Here is a 12500-nt window from a genome sequence, read left to right as displayed (position 1 = left end):
CCACTGGGGACAGCTCTCCAGTGCCCTCAGAGCAGCTTCCTGGACCAAGCAGCCTCAGCCCTGGGCTGCAGTGATGCTGTGCTCCCACCTGAAGGCTGCCTGATGGAAAGGATGCTGTTGGTAGGAGCAGCCCAGCCGTGTGATGCAGTAGCAAAGGCTCTCTGCTCTCCCCCTTTATGCCCACGCAGTGACCCAGAGGTTATGAATTACCATGACACCTGCAAGTCATTACAGAACGGTGGAGAAATATCCATGTGCCAGGGAGGTGCCCTGTAACGTGTTTGGGTTGAGCTGGGGGCAATAAGTTGAATCCAATTTCTCCCGAGTGAGCTGGGGAACCAGAGCAAGTTGGAGAAGGGAGTGAGAGCTGGGGTGCTGGGTTTGCCTCTGTCTCTGAAATAACTGATTATATCAGCCAAGGCTTTTTTTGCTAAGCTAGATACTCATCTCCAGATCTAGAAATTGAGCTACGTGGAATTCAAGATGTTCGCAGTCTTCTGCATTGATAACCAAGAGGAGAAGAAAAGAGGAGAAAGAGAAAAGGGAACAGTAGCTGACCTCCCAGAGGGACCAGCATGCTCCCAGCAGACCAAACCAGACTTTCCCCAGCTGGGAACAATGCAGCCTTGCTTCTCCATCCTCCAGTTCACTTTCTAGACACCAAATACGTGGATCAAACTTGTAGAAGGTGAATAAACCAAAGGGATGTGGCCCAGCAACTGCTTGTTCTGTTTTCTCCATTTCATGTTGCTGCTGCCCTACCAAGATGAATACCAGAGACTGACATCCGAGGAGGAGGAGGAAGGATGGGCATAACTCAGACTTCAGCCTCATGCTTCACACCTCTCCCCAGGAGTAGCTGATAGCAGCGTTGCCCCCTGCCCTGTACAAAAGGGGGGTCTCTGCATGCCCCCCAGTGCCTTCACACACTGCCTTAGCAAGGAGCCTCCTCCCCGGCTACTTGGCGATGCTCAGATGCAGATGAGCACAAAGAAAAAACAATTTTATGTTCAGCAGCCTCATCTCTCCAGTGTAGCACCCATTTGGGGTTGTCAGCTTCCCCTTCCTGTGTTTTCTGCCTCAGTGTGCGTGCCTGCGGGTCGGGCAGCTTCCCTGCATCCTCGTCACTGCTCTTATGGGGAACAGCTCAGCTAAAGGAAACGCTGTTTTCTTTGTTAACTAAACCACCTAATTAAAGCCATGTGGAGGGAAAGCAAGAGAGGAGGTTTCTCTTGCTAAATATTGATTGTTTACGCTTTGGACACAGCAGCCCAGTGAATTTATTTCCCTTCTCACCTCACACCGAGGGCATCACACCATTCAGCCTCCTCCACACTCACTGCCATTAAAGACCTCCCCTAATGAAGCTGCAAGGCTGTAGCATAAGGGATTAATTAGAACAGAAAATTCCCATCTCCAGGCTCAGCCACTGACCCCACATGAAGCCAGGCTTGAACACGCCTGCAGCATGGCATCCCGGCTCCCAGACCTTTACAACCGCTCCGACTCCAGAGAAAATAAACCGAGTGCCTGAAAGCCCCACTTTGAGGGATTGTGAGAAGGGAACACAATGAACCACTCCTCACAAAGCTGGAATTTACCTTTATGCCCCGTGTTTTTATGAGCTTCCCAGCCAGATTCCCCCTGTGGCACAGGGGGGCATCTGGAGTTCCTGCACTGAGGCAGCCACCCCAGTATGAGCAGCAGCAAAATGAGGTCCACAGCCAGGACAGTCCCTCCGTGCAGCAGATGTGATGCCTTTGGAGCTGACCACCAGGTACAAGTGCAGCACCAGGCTGCAGGAGCCCAGACGCTTGGGTGTTTGTATGAACAAACACCCAAGCTCACTGCTTGCAGCAGCAACTGGGAAAATTTAATTTCTTGTGCAGACTTTTGACACAAAATCCACTTCCTGCTGGGGTTTTGCTTAGGTTCACAGTCAGGTTGGTGTTCCCCCGCTCGTTTCACACACCAGGCTTCTGGACACCACAGAGAGTTTGGGGTGCGTGGGGCTGTGCATGCAGACACGCAGCGATGTACGGTGAACATCCCTCCTGCTGTTTCACAGGAGACCACACTGCTCAGCTAGAAGGTGGGTGAAGAGGGAAGACCACACATTGCTTATAAATCATGGTGTCTGAGGGCATCAGCTCTGAGAATGGGAATATGTATATGTAAAAGGGATTATATATATATATATACACACACAAAAATATATATAAAAATTCAGGCAAGTTTATAATTCACATGGATTCTACCATGAAAATATCCTAAGACTTAAATAAATTAATAAATATATAAAACAAAAACAAAACAAACATTGAAAGGCTTGGTTGTGATAACATTAGATCAAAGCAGACTACAAAAAAAATTATTCGTACTCCTCTGATACATTAGGTAGTTAATCAAGACTAGGCAGCGGTGACCTGAATTAAGACAACATGTCAGTTAATTTAATTACAGGACAATTACACCGATCCATCATTTTGCACTTTCCCTGTTCACCAAGGAGCCTGAGGCACATTTGCAGGAGCCGTGGACACAGGAGGCTCCCATGAGGTGCCCAAAAGCTGCTCTGCCCTTCCTTAGGGCCCTGCATTGTCCACGGATCGCACATCTGACTTGCAAGGTGCTTTGGCACACACCAAAACCACCACCAAAACGTGGCTCTAGGGTATTAGAAGGCAATGAAAAAGTCGTGGAATTCCAGCTCAGAATTAAAAGTCCTATTTAAAGAAATTCAAAAAGAAAAACAACACTGAGTTTAGTTCTTAAGGCATAGCATTTCCAGTATTACTTTTATTTTTAAAAGCAGGAAAAAAAAATCTTTTTGTTTGTTATTTTTTGTTTTAAATACAGGAAATTTTGTACAGCGTTTCCAACTCATAGAAGATCATGATGGTTTGCTCTCAATGGTAAAAATCTTCCCTAGGTTTAAAAAAAAATAAAAATAAATCACATAATTTAACAGTCTAAAGACAACCTACTTGTGCTTTGCAGTTGATTAAAAATGTGCACACACTACTGCGAGATGTCAGCCAAGAAACAGAGGTACAACGTAAAAATACAGAATGCATTTTAAAAGTTACCTGGTGTTCACAGCATCTTTATATAGGCCTAGAACTCTTCACTGGCTGTATGAGCCAGGAAGGGGGGAAAAAAGTTTAAAACCATGTTTTACACAGTTGTATATTTGATTTTAAAAGATTTTATAAAAGTTACAGGGGGGAAAAAATCACGTCTCTGGGATTCCCTCATCCTTGTTTCGCTGTGTGCTGTGTATTTTCTGTGTCAGTACCAAATCTAGCACCGTATCCTACGTAGTATGAGTGTTTCTTTGTTACGTGGCACACACAAACAAACTGCGTACAAAAGGTTTTTACCATAAAAATGAAGATATTTATTCAAGAAGTACAAATTTGATGGTACCAGCCATCTTTGAAAGCCATTACCATGAGGCAGAGAGGACACAAACCTAAGTCTCTTGCTCAGAACATATGAAAGCAAGTGGCTTACAAATCTCCAGCTAACGCAGTAATGTCAATCATTGCTCAAAAGCCACCTCCACTTTTTAAACATTCCCTGGACTTGAGAGGCACAAACAGGGTTTTTAATACAAGACCAGTTAGTTATTTTAATAAAGACATCAGCTAAAATTTAATTGGATTTAAATTTCCTTAAATCGTCTCCAGCCTTTAACTGGACTCAAATTTCCTAAGGAAAAAGGGACTTTGAAACAAGCAGGTGCAGAATTTTTGGAGCTCAAGATGAACTACGAGTTTTAAGGCAGGAGTCAGGATTTTAAGTTCTCTGTTTGCCCCATGGCTCTGATCAAATGGTCATCGTCTGTAAAATATACAAATACAGAGTTCTACCGGATAAATACCCAACAAGTGGTCCTGCTTGAAGGACAGAAACACACTTCTTCGTGGAGAGTCCAGTGGACACGTTTATTAGGTTTCCAAGTCCACAGAAAGAAGCCCGCTGGTTAACACATCTCTTCTTCCAACTGCTTGAATTTTGGAGGCTCGGTGGCATGTATACGTCTCCCGTGGAAGGAGAGCTTTAGCTCCATCTCCTAGGAACAAGAGCAACACACATGCGGCTACGGAGTATCTAAATGAAATGTGGAAGAGGAGAGCCGTTTGCAGAGCAGAACAATCAAAAACACTTGATGAAAATGAAAGTCTTAAAGCAGGCAGACTTGTATATACAGTCGTTAACCAACAAAAGTGTTTGTAGCTGCAGATATAAGAGTAGGACATTCATCTTCTTCGGAAGAAGACAGAAGCACAGCTGCTGAAAAGTTTAACTCAAAGACTTCCTAGAGCTTGCACCAACATCTAGGGGGTTTGAAGGTGTGTTTTTTTTTTTTCTTTTTTCTCCCAAGACAGTTTGCGGAGCGTACAAAACTCACCCCCACCCACCCAAATCAAGTTTTCAAAAACTCCTTTCTCAAAGTACCTCTACGCCCTACTCCAAGAGGTTGCGAGCTGTCCAGGAGCTGCCAGCCATCATCCAGGAGGGAGCCTGATGTACGGAGGAAGTGGTCAAGGGCAAAGAGAAAAGGCCCCTTTCTAACAGAGACTGCTTTTATTTCAACATAACAAGGTCTGAGCAGCTTAGTGAAAAAGCCAACAAAAATCTTAACTTTTTTTCTTAAAAAAAAACGTAAACATTCTCTGCATAAGGTGCAGGGTCTTGAACGTATTTACAGTGACATAAAAAACAGTTTGTAAAATACAGATCAAGAGTCAGAAATGTAGCTACCACTTTTGTTTCTGAAGAAGATAGAAATGGAGAAATGTACAGCATTCAATTCGTCAACACTTACACAGCTAAAATGCTTTCAAAACTCCATGGCTAAAAGCATCCCACCACTGTAACAAACTAGGATTTTTAATAGCATTTTTGAAGTTTTTATATTATTTACTAACGATAGATATATATGCAGAAGCATGTCATACTACAGCAATATTTTATCAGTTGGCCACCTGGTTTACTAAGCGTTATGCACATGGCACGTGTTGCCTTGTTGCATCACTGGATCCCTTTCCTCTCCTCCCCAACTTGTGAGTTTTCTGTGAAAGGCAAAGAGGTGCTGTGGGTTTGTCTGGTTGCTCCTGGGATAAGTTGTCTTTTTTTTTTTTTTTAGTTTTGTTGTTGCTGCTTTTAGCATTTGTGTGGCTATTTAAAAAAAATAAACTCGTTATACTGATGATTCACATCAGTTAGTTTTCCAAGCTCTAGAGAAGAAAAGGCTTTCAGAAAACTAAAAAGAGGTTTCACAGAGCAGCTATTCTCAACTATGTTTTCTGTAGAAAACACTAATAAGCAGAAGAACACAAAAAGCCAACGTAGTGAATCAAGCTTTTGGGTGCTGGATGCTCTGCAGGAGTGCTGTCACTTGACTCTGGAGGACGACCTGAAGCATCCTTTTGCAATGTACCTACAGCATCTGAGGCTTTCCTGGAGCTCCCCAGCAGACTCTGCAATGCTCGTGCCTCTCAGGCTGCACAGGAGCGTGGGTTTCCCTGGTTTACTACTTCTGGGTCAGGCAGAAACAACAAGAGCATAAAACTCTGAAGCACGTCAAACAGACCTGTCATTGACATGGCAAAAAATGTACTCTACTGGCATCAGTTCGTGGCCAGAATTAATCAGGAATGACACAAAGGGCTGATGGGTCTAACCAAACAAAACAAAGAAAATCCTATTACTCCTCTCGTCAGCGCTTGGCGTTGCTGTTCATGGCTGTGTGCGCTACAAATCCGCTGTGTTACTTCAGCTCTGCCCAGGACACCTCACCAAGCAGCCTGCCAGAACCAGCACAGGCCAGGCTGCCAGCAGCACCGAGCTTACAGCTCAAAGTACGCCTGTGCTACAGAGTAAAGGTGCAGCACCACCAGCAGGCTTCTCTCCGTCCTCCCCACATGAGCAGCCACATGCGGACCTGCACCTGGTGCTGTAAGCTAAATGGCATTTTAGTACTTCGTTAGTCTTGCTTCAGCCATGCCTTCTCTGCTCAGCAAAGCCTTTCTCCTTTCCTCCCTGCTCTGGGAACGGCCACGAGTCCTGCAGGAGCCCCAGCCTGGTCCCCTGCACTTGCACTGAAGACAACCTCACAGGACAAGGACAAGGACAAGGCATTGCTCAGAGCCAGCAACGGCTGCTCTCGATGCATACTGCAACCTCTAGGTATGTACAAGGGGTATGTCAGACAACATGCTGTATGCTTTCATTACTGGTTTTTATAATATATATAGATATACTTTGGAAACTTAGAATTCTTTCCTAATACAAATCTTGTAAAATTTGGTTCCAGTAGGGTACGTGCTTGGCACACCTGCCATTTTATAAAGAAGAAATTAAAATTGTCTTCACTTCCACCTGTAAATGCATTTTACCATTTATTTCAGGTTTAGCTATGTACTAACTGGACAGGAGAGGAGAGAGGTTATCAGAGAACAGTGCATCTTCATAAATCAGTTCTCTGTTCTACTCAAAGCCCACTTATGACATAGCCTTCAGATCATCGCCTTGCTCCCTGCCATAAAACAGTTGATATAAAACACGGTAATCTGTTACAACATAACACGACTGGTGCTTTTCTAGGAGGGGGAGAAAGGAAAGAAGGAGCTCTCCCAGCTCCTACACGCTGTCATCTCAAAACCAGGACATGCTAACAACTGCCTGAACAAAAAGAAGAAAAAAAAAAGTCTCCAAAAGGCAACCTAAAAAAAAAAATATTAGTGTTTTAGTGTTCGCAGTTGCAGAATTGTCATCCAGGTTTCAGCTTTGCTCTTTCTTAATCAGCTATCACAATTCTACCCATCCCACACCCCCCTTTCCAGAAAGGACTGGAAGGTAATGACACTGCAAAGACCATTTACGTGAAGATGTAAATTATGTCTTATGAGACAAGTAGTGTCTTCCTGGCACAAAACTATCCTTTGACCAGTGGAAATCCAAGAGATTTTTGAGTTGTTTATATATCAAATAAATATTTTTCCCTCTGGAATGCAAAAGATCTGGCTGCAAAACCCCAGTATATTAAATCATACCTGTCTTTAAAAAAAAAAAAAAAAAGAAAAGAAAAACAATAGAAAACTTTTGTTCTAGATTGTTAATCAGCTTTGATTTTTTCTTTAGAAAGAAAAAATAAAACCAAGTCACTTGGGTGTTTATGAGAACAGAGAACTAATTTTCCTTTACACACCTCTGCCACTACCCTTCAGTCATCCTGTACAGAACTGGGGTTTAAGGAACTGTCAGGAACTCTTTGCATACAACACAGGGATGAAAATGAAAGCTGTATTTATTCGGGGTAGAGTGGGAAATGCACAGAGAACGTGGATCTGTTTTCCAAGTGGTGGATGTTGGCTGCACCAACATCAATGTAAATTTTGCATCCGCTTCCATCTGTTGGGAAAGACTTGCAACATTGCGTGCGTGACCTTAACTCATTCTGGCTCTACACTGATGCTTGTGGAGCAAGAAACTCCAGTGGATTCTGAGAAATAGAGTTCTACTGCATGAATGAAGCAGTAACAGGTTTAAAATTGTCAATCCTAACCCACCAGTTTCACTAGCAGATGACTAAGAGTTGGGACAACTGTAGGTTTAGACCCTAGACGCAGAGAGGGAAGACAGAACCCAGTAAAAAGGATTAGCCTGATCAGCATATTAGACTTTGGAAGAAATAAAGTAATTTCAGTAATGGCTGGAAAAACAAGCCAACTAGCAATCAAGTTTAAAAGGAACAGGGAATTTGATCTCAACCAAAGGCATTGCCAGACAAGGGTGCAGAGCAGCCAAGGAACAGAGTGCATCTCTAACCAAGGTGACCATCAAGTTCTTTCCCCCACAGATATGCTCATCTGATTCAGATTTTTGAGACTAGAAAAGGACTTCTTGTGTGCCAAAAAGGCTGCTCTTACGCTCTGAAGGGAAAAGCACTGGTTATTGAACACTCTGATCATGCTCTGGGCTGCCAGCGTGTGTTGGTGAGGGTACCTCCAATTGTCCTGACTTCAGGATCACCTGAGCTAGAAGACAGACTGCTGCTGCAAATGACACTCAGAGGAAAAGCTGCAATTTGTGTGCTTGTGTGTCCTCCTATTCCCACACTTCGTGCCCTCTAGGAGCCGAGCAGGGGAAGTTGCAGTCTGTTAGGTGTGGGTGTAACTGCAATTTAACCTGGACCTATTACAGCGAGCAGGCCAGCGCCACTTGACAAAGGTCATGCACCTACCCCTTAATCACAGACCAGCGCATCATGCACCTGAGCTAGCTTGTTCAATGCTTGTTTTAATGATCTGAGTGACATACAGTAATTGGGCAGGCACGTACTCGGGTGCCAGTCAGCCTGTAAGCTTCAGGCTAAGTCAGTCGTGTAGCAGGTTTACAGTACAGTACACAGAAGTACACATTTACGAAGTTATTGCCTAAGGCTCCAGCAGGCTGTTTCCCCAGCGCTGGAGCCAGCAATGGCACAGGACTGCGTTGCCACCTTGGAATGTACAATTGCTTGGTCTGAGCATCGCCAGGAGCTACCCACGTGGGTCAGGGACAGAGCCCCCAGCCCAACTCCTCCACCCAGGGCTTGCGGTGCCTCGGCAGCACCCGTACGAAGCACACAAGTTAGGTCAAACCACACACGATCCCCATGGACACGCAGCGCGGCTCCTACCCAGAGCAGCTGCAAGTCTTGCATGAACTGTAGGTGGTGCTGATATGAAATATTGATTTTCGTATTTATTTTCTTTTAAATCAAAGTGCTCTCTGTTACTCCTGCTCTGTAGATCAGGACACCACTTACAGTTTTAAGAATCATTACGTATTTGTATTGTTTAAGTGAAAGACCACCTCTTCCCCCCCCCTCTTTGCGTGTCCCCCCTTTTCCCTTCCCCTCCCCACTCCTTTCTTTGCCCTTGCCCTGTGCTGCTTGCTGTTGGTTGTGTTAAATACAAGATCAGGCAAACCCCAAAGGCCAGTTTACATTTTTATGTTTTGTTTTTGCAGATCTCCATCACAGATGGAATTTTTGCTGGTCATTTCTTGGAACCAATCCATTAGCAGGACAAACCAAAAGAAGAGAGGGCAGTGAAAACCAATCCCATGACAGAGACGGAGGAAAGAAGAATCAATAAACAAGCAGAAATCAGTTCTCCACCGGGGTTGGGTTCGCTAAGGGCTGGCTCACGATGACTTGCACCACGTAGTCCTTTGGGATTTTCAGCTCCTCCAGTTTCATTTTGTCTGCGAGGGGCCTGCCCGAGAAGAACCAGCGCTGGCTGCCAGGCTCCACTCCCTCCACCGCATGCAGCCGCCTCTTCATGTGGTACACTGTGTCCATGCTGCGGACCATCAGTTTGAGGTCTTTGCCTGTGGACAGGCGCAAACGAAGCTGGCATTCGTGCCCCGAGTTAGGCGGCGGGTCGGGGATATCCAGAGTCTCCAGGTCGCCTTTCTCCTCGATCATGTTGATGGGGGGAGCGAGGCAGTAGACGGGGAGCTGGTACCGGTTGCCCAGTTCATCGTAACACTCCGTAAGAGCACCTTCAGGAGGTAAGAGAGAAGGGGGAAAGTGAGCATCAATGCATTTCACATTGAAAACTGAAGCACTTGTGCTTGGAAGCGTTGACCCTGCTGTTAATGCACCTGATAAGGACTAATTTCAGGCCTTACCGGATCAGTAGGAAACCTTGAAGTATTCATTAAAAATTGCTTACCTTGTTTTCATATGGAAACTTGGGGTTGAGTTAAAGCACTCCCCACAAAAGCCAAACGCACCCAACCCGACAGATAAAGCAGGGTAAACTTCAAAAGCAGCAGGAAGGAAAAGATGAGGGAGGATACTATTTTCTCCACGTGTAATTTAAACAAAGAGCATTTCACTGGCAGCATGGGTGAGATTTAGGGCATGCGAACACCCAGAAAACACTGCTGGGATGAAACGCACGATCCCAAACCCAAAATGGCAAAGACTGGAGGCAAAAGACTACTATGAAAGAATGATTTTGTAACTTCTCAAACATTCAAAAATTGCTGAAGTGGTTTTATATAGGATTTGTGTTTTAGTGATAACTGCCAGAGAAAATAAACATGACCACCCAAGTTCAACAACTTTGTGGCTGTGGTGTCATCGCTGGAGCAGTGACATGCAGCGACACAGAACTGATGCAAGTTTAAAGCAGCTCCCACATTCAAATCCCTGAAGTTTCAGGAATGAATTTTCTCCCCCCAAAATCCCGAGAGGTTCCCCAGGATGATCTGGGTGTTTGTGTTAAAGCAAGACAGGGAAGCGGTGTGTTGCCTTGCATATGGCATATCCTTCCCTACTGAAATTGTGCAACATGCACACAGAACAGCTCGGAATTACAGCTCCTACAGAACTAACAAACAGCTTTTTGCCTTTTTTTTAAAAAAAAAAAAACAAAAAAACAAAACAACAACAAAAACAAAAAAACAATGAAACACCCTCACACCCTTTATAAAAAGGCATTTCAAGAACTACCCCTGACAAACAGCAGCACATTTTTCATTACCTCCTAAGAGTTCAAGTGTCAGAAGCCCAGAAACGAGAGCCCTAACACACAGCACCTATCACCTCTTGCAGCGAGCCAGGAAAACAAGACGCAGAGGAAGTTACATCCCAGTCCCAACAGAAATCCCTTCTCAGAGGGGTTAAAAACCCCAGGTAGTCACACTCCAAATAAATGCTGCACCAGTGTCTTGGGTTTACCTGCTGTAACAGATTTCCACATTTTTGCCCCTAGAGGGGGCACATTCACTTGCAAGATTCTCCATCCTTTTGTAGTTGGAAGTGTTTGAAGAGCAGCCAAGTCCTTGAGCTACAGAATATTTAAAAAACTCTTTGACTCGGCAGTTCTGCACACAATGCTCTACTGCTCCTTGTTATAAACTAAGGCTTTTTCTTGTTTTGTTTTCTTGGTTGGAGGCTTTTCTGTGCTGACAGTGAGTTGTCTTAAACTTCGCTGTTTGATCAGCAAAATTACTGCACTATAAAATTATAACTTGGGGATTTGTTGTTGCTTAGCTCACTCTTGTGCCAGATATATACTGTCTTTCAGGCAGAAATTCCCCATTTTTTTTTATTTTTTATTTTTTTAAGGATAATTTATGTTGATGAACACAGGAAATCTTTGGCTAAAATATCAGTGTTTTAGGTACAGCCACTTTGGGGGGCTATTCTGTTTGTACCACTAGTGCTGAGGCTGTCATGCAGTGATATTTGTTGGGAAAACAAAGCAAAAAAAGGAAATTCTGCAGAAATAGTTATACCATTCAGTAGAGTCTTGTATCATTTATGAATCTCAGAGCAAACCAGCTTTATCAAAATTGTATTGGATCCAGAGCTTCCAGCATACTGTGCGTGTGATTTATGTACTAGGGCCTGAAGCTCTCATATTTTAGTTTTAAAATGATAATTTCATTCTGTACACCTAATCAATTTAGGTAATGGCACAGTACTAACTTCTAAATCAATGCATAGGAAAAAGCAGACAGTTTTTTGTTTTTTTTTGTTTTGGCTGAAAAGAGAAAAACCCAAACCCCAGTAATTCTTAAATTTAGGTAGAAAAGATAAAATTGTACCATTGCTAGGTATCTTAAAAAGGATGTCCCTATTTTAGAGAAGTACACTAAAGAGTTAATTTCAATTACAATGGTAAGCTAGCTATGGTATTTATTCATCATTTATATCCTTGCCCAGTTGAACTAACATCAAGGTCAAAGCGTATGCTATAAACATGGGATTGCTTAATCATAATCAGATAAACAAAATTAAAATCCTCTGAAAGAGCAGCTAACTTGGAGGTGTGGGCGAGTTTTTTTTTTGTTTGTTTTTATTTAAGACAGCACAGAAAACCTCTTGCCAATAAAACCTGCACAGTTTCATCCGAGGCTGACGATCAGTTAGTGACAAATTGATGATGCAAGCACAAGTTACCATAAACCTAACCAACAAACGCCCATCCCTTCACTCTTGCTGGTAAAAATATTCCTAAGACCCTCGAGCCGTCTCACGTACCACTCGATATCGTCAAGACTGGACATATTGATTAAAGCAGAAGTCTGCTGCAAGCCGAGGAGACTTTACGACTGCACCTACTTAGCCAGACCACGTCTGCAAGAGCTCAGAGGGGGGTCAGGAGGCGTCAGCCCTCGGTCCCGACAGACGTACGGATGGATGGCTGCGCACAGGCACGCAGCACTGCCCCGTCCTCTTCAGACAACTCATTCACGCAGGGCTCCTCCAGGCTCTAAGGGATTTTTGAAGAGGATGGGGCTCTGCTGACAACCTTCAAAATGCTGTCAATGGTAACAACTCGAAGGCAGGGCGTGAAGAAGCATCGTGTTGGTTGCAGCTCAGAAGTTAAGGGACGGCTGAGTGCTTTTACCTGAAGGGACGGTGAGTCTGGAGCTATTTTAAGCAATGCAGGCAAAGCAAGTTATTGGAGAGGAAAAGAGAAAGT

At 44.1% G+C, this 12500-nt stretch overlaps 1 protein-coding gene across 2 annotated transcripts in view; it reads right to left on the bottom strand.

Moving 5' to 3' along the window:
* Window positions 1-8991: 8991 nt before the first annotated feature.
* Window positions 8992-12500, bottom strand: part of UBTD2 (ubiquitin domain containing 2) — a 53868-nt gene continuing 50359 nt past the window's right edge. For both annotated transcript variants that reach the window (XM_082771986.1, XM_082771987.1), the window contains exon 3: window positions 8992-9561. In XM_082771986.1, coding sequence (XP_082628112.1) covers window positions 9164-9561 — 398 coding nt within the window. In that variant the 3' untranslated portion in view covers window positions 8992-9163. The remainder of the gene's footprint in view (window positions 9562-12500) is intronic.

This window comes from Aythya marila, assembly GCF_965140915.1.
Source record: "Aythya marila genome assembly, chromosome: 14".
Taxonomy (NCBI): Eukaryota; Metazoa; Chordata; class Aves; order Anseriformes; family Anatidae; genus Aythya; species Aythya marila.
The sequence above is the reverse complement of the archived record's forward strand: the minus strand, read 5'-3'. Positions and strand labels throughout refer to the sequence as shown.